A 2,079-nucleotide genomic window follows, 5' to 3' on the forward strand; every position below is an offset into this window, starting at 1 on the left:
GGATACATCTTGGTGGATTAACAGACCACACTTGATTACATTCACATCTTTTGGCATATTTGGCTAACCCATCAGCCGCTTCATTGCCTGTCCTAGGAAAAAAGTACAACTGATATTACTACTAGCTTCAACTAATCTACTAATATCCTAAAGGAGGTTGTGATCCTGCCAAGAGGAATTACCAAAATTTGAAGTTACAGCTTCAATAACAGTCTTACAATCTCCTTCAATGATAACATTCTTCCAATTTCTACTTCTAACCCATTCCACTGTTTCTAGCAGAGCTAAACCTTCTCCCTGCTTTGCATCTCTAGCTTTAGCGACTTTCACATGGCCTCCACAAATCTTCATGCACAGTCTCTTAAAATTAGTCCAATACCACATGTATTTGTATCCTTATTAAAAGCAGCATCAAAATTTATTTTTCACCAATTTTCAGGTGGTTTTTTCCACTTATTCTTAGGTTTACTATTATTGTTTCTACTTATAGGATTAGTCTCACTGCCTAGTATGTTGTATTTCATGCATAATTGCCTAATGCTTATTATGATGCTGTTAGGATGTGAAACTTTTTCCTCAAAAACTGTTATGCATCTGGATTTCCAAATCTGCCACATAATGACAGTGGCTAAAAGGATATTATTCTCATTTTTGAAGCAGGTGATGCTCTGAGCTTGGTTCCAAGATTTTATCCACTCTTGCGGAGAGTTAAATTGTTGTTGGGAGTCCATTGCTTCTGGTAGAAGGAAAAACCAAATGGCTTTTGCTAGGTTGCATTGTAGAAGGATGTGCATGTCTGTCTCTGGTTGTTGTTTGCAGAACGGGAAACTATAATCTTCTAGCTGCATGTGTCTCCCCAATCTGGTTCTTGTTTGCAGAATGTCTTTGAAGCATCTCCAGATGAATAAATTCAGCTTGTATGGAAGTTTTAAGTGCCATTGTGTGTTTTCTTGCTGAATCAAGCTTTTAACTGTATCATTATTGTCAGAGAATTGTGCTGCATTTGAGAGCTGAGAGTGGTGAACCCATGGAATCCAATTGTGTCTCCATATTTTAACTCTAGAACCATCCCCCACACTCCAGATGTAATACTTCTTGAAAATTTTAAGTCCTCTATGTATACTTTTCCATATCCAAGAACCATTTGAAGTAATTTTATCACTTAGAGGGTCTTTGTTGTGGAAGTACTTTGCTATTAGAATTCTTGCACAAAAAGAGTTCTGATCTGTGATCATTTTCCATGCTAGTTTTGCTAACAGAGCATCATTGAATTTTTTTGGTGTTTTTGAAGCCCAAGCCACCCATTCTTTTTGGTTTACAAACTGCTCCCCAGGAAATTGGATTCATGCCTTCTTTATTTTCTTTCCTCCACCAATATATTCTTTGTACTCTATCAATAGAATCAGTGACATGCTTTGGCATTTTGAAGCAACCCATTTGGAAATTTGCCATTGTACTTAGAACTGATTGAACTTGAGTAGATCTTCCAGCTTGATCGACAATTTTTCCTTGCCAAGTGCTCACCTTATTTTGTACTTTTTCTTCAATTGGTTTGAAACTCTCTTTCTTGTTTTTTCCCAAGAACATGGTATCCCAAGGTATTTTTCATTTAAGCCCATAGTCTTCATTTGGAGGATACTAGTGATGTGTTCACTTCTCTATAGTTGCATATGCTTGTTGAAGAATACACTGGACTTATTGAAATTCACTACCTGACCAGTAGCATTGCTAAACTTGGTGATGATGTCTAGGAGATTTTTAATATCTTGCTCTTTTCCTTTGCAAAATAGGAGTCATCGGCAAACAGCAAGTGATTGATGCTGGGACTATGTTGACTTGGTTTTATCCCTTGTATTTTCTTTAAGCTTTCAGCCTTGCACATCATTCTTGAGAATCCTTCCATGAAGAGTATGAAGAGATATGGTGAAATTAGATATCCTTTCCTTAAACCCCTTGAGGGGATGAAGGGTTGGAAAGAAGAACCATTAAGAAGTACTGAAACTGAGGTAGTTCGAATACATTGACTTATCATTTGACACCATTTGTTGCAGAAGCCAAGCTGTTTCATAATATCCAATA

General features: G+C 37.0%; 1 protein-coding gene across 1 annotated transcript; it reads right to left on the reverse strand.

The window, feature by feature from the left end:
* Positions 1–425: 425 nt before the first annotated feature.
* LOC113343283 lies at positions 426–1,235 on the reverse strand. The gene has a single exon (XM_026587525.1). It carries the CDS (start codon positions 1,233–1,235, stop codon positions 426–428), a length of 810 nt encoding a protein of 269 aa, XP_026443310.1.
* Positions 1,236–2,079: the final 844 nt, after the last annotated feature.

The sequence above is a fragment of the Papaver somniferum genome, unplaced genomic scaffold (genome assembly GCF_003573695.1).
Source record: "Papaver somniferum cultivar HN1 unplaced genomic scaffold, ASM357369v1 unplaced-scaffold_57, whole genome shotgun sequence".
Classification (NCBI taxonomy): Eukaryota; Viridiplantae; Streptophyta; class Magnoliopsida; order Ranunculales; family Papaveraceae; genus Papaver; species Papaver somniferum.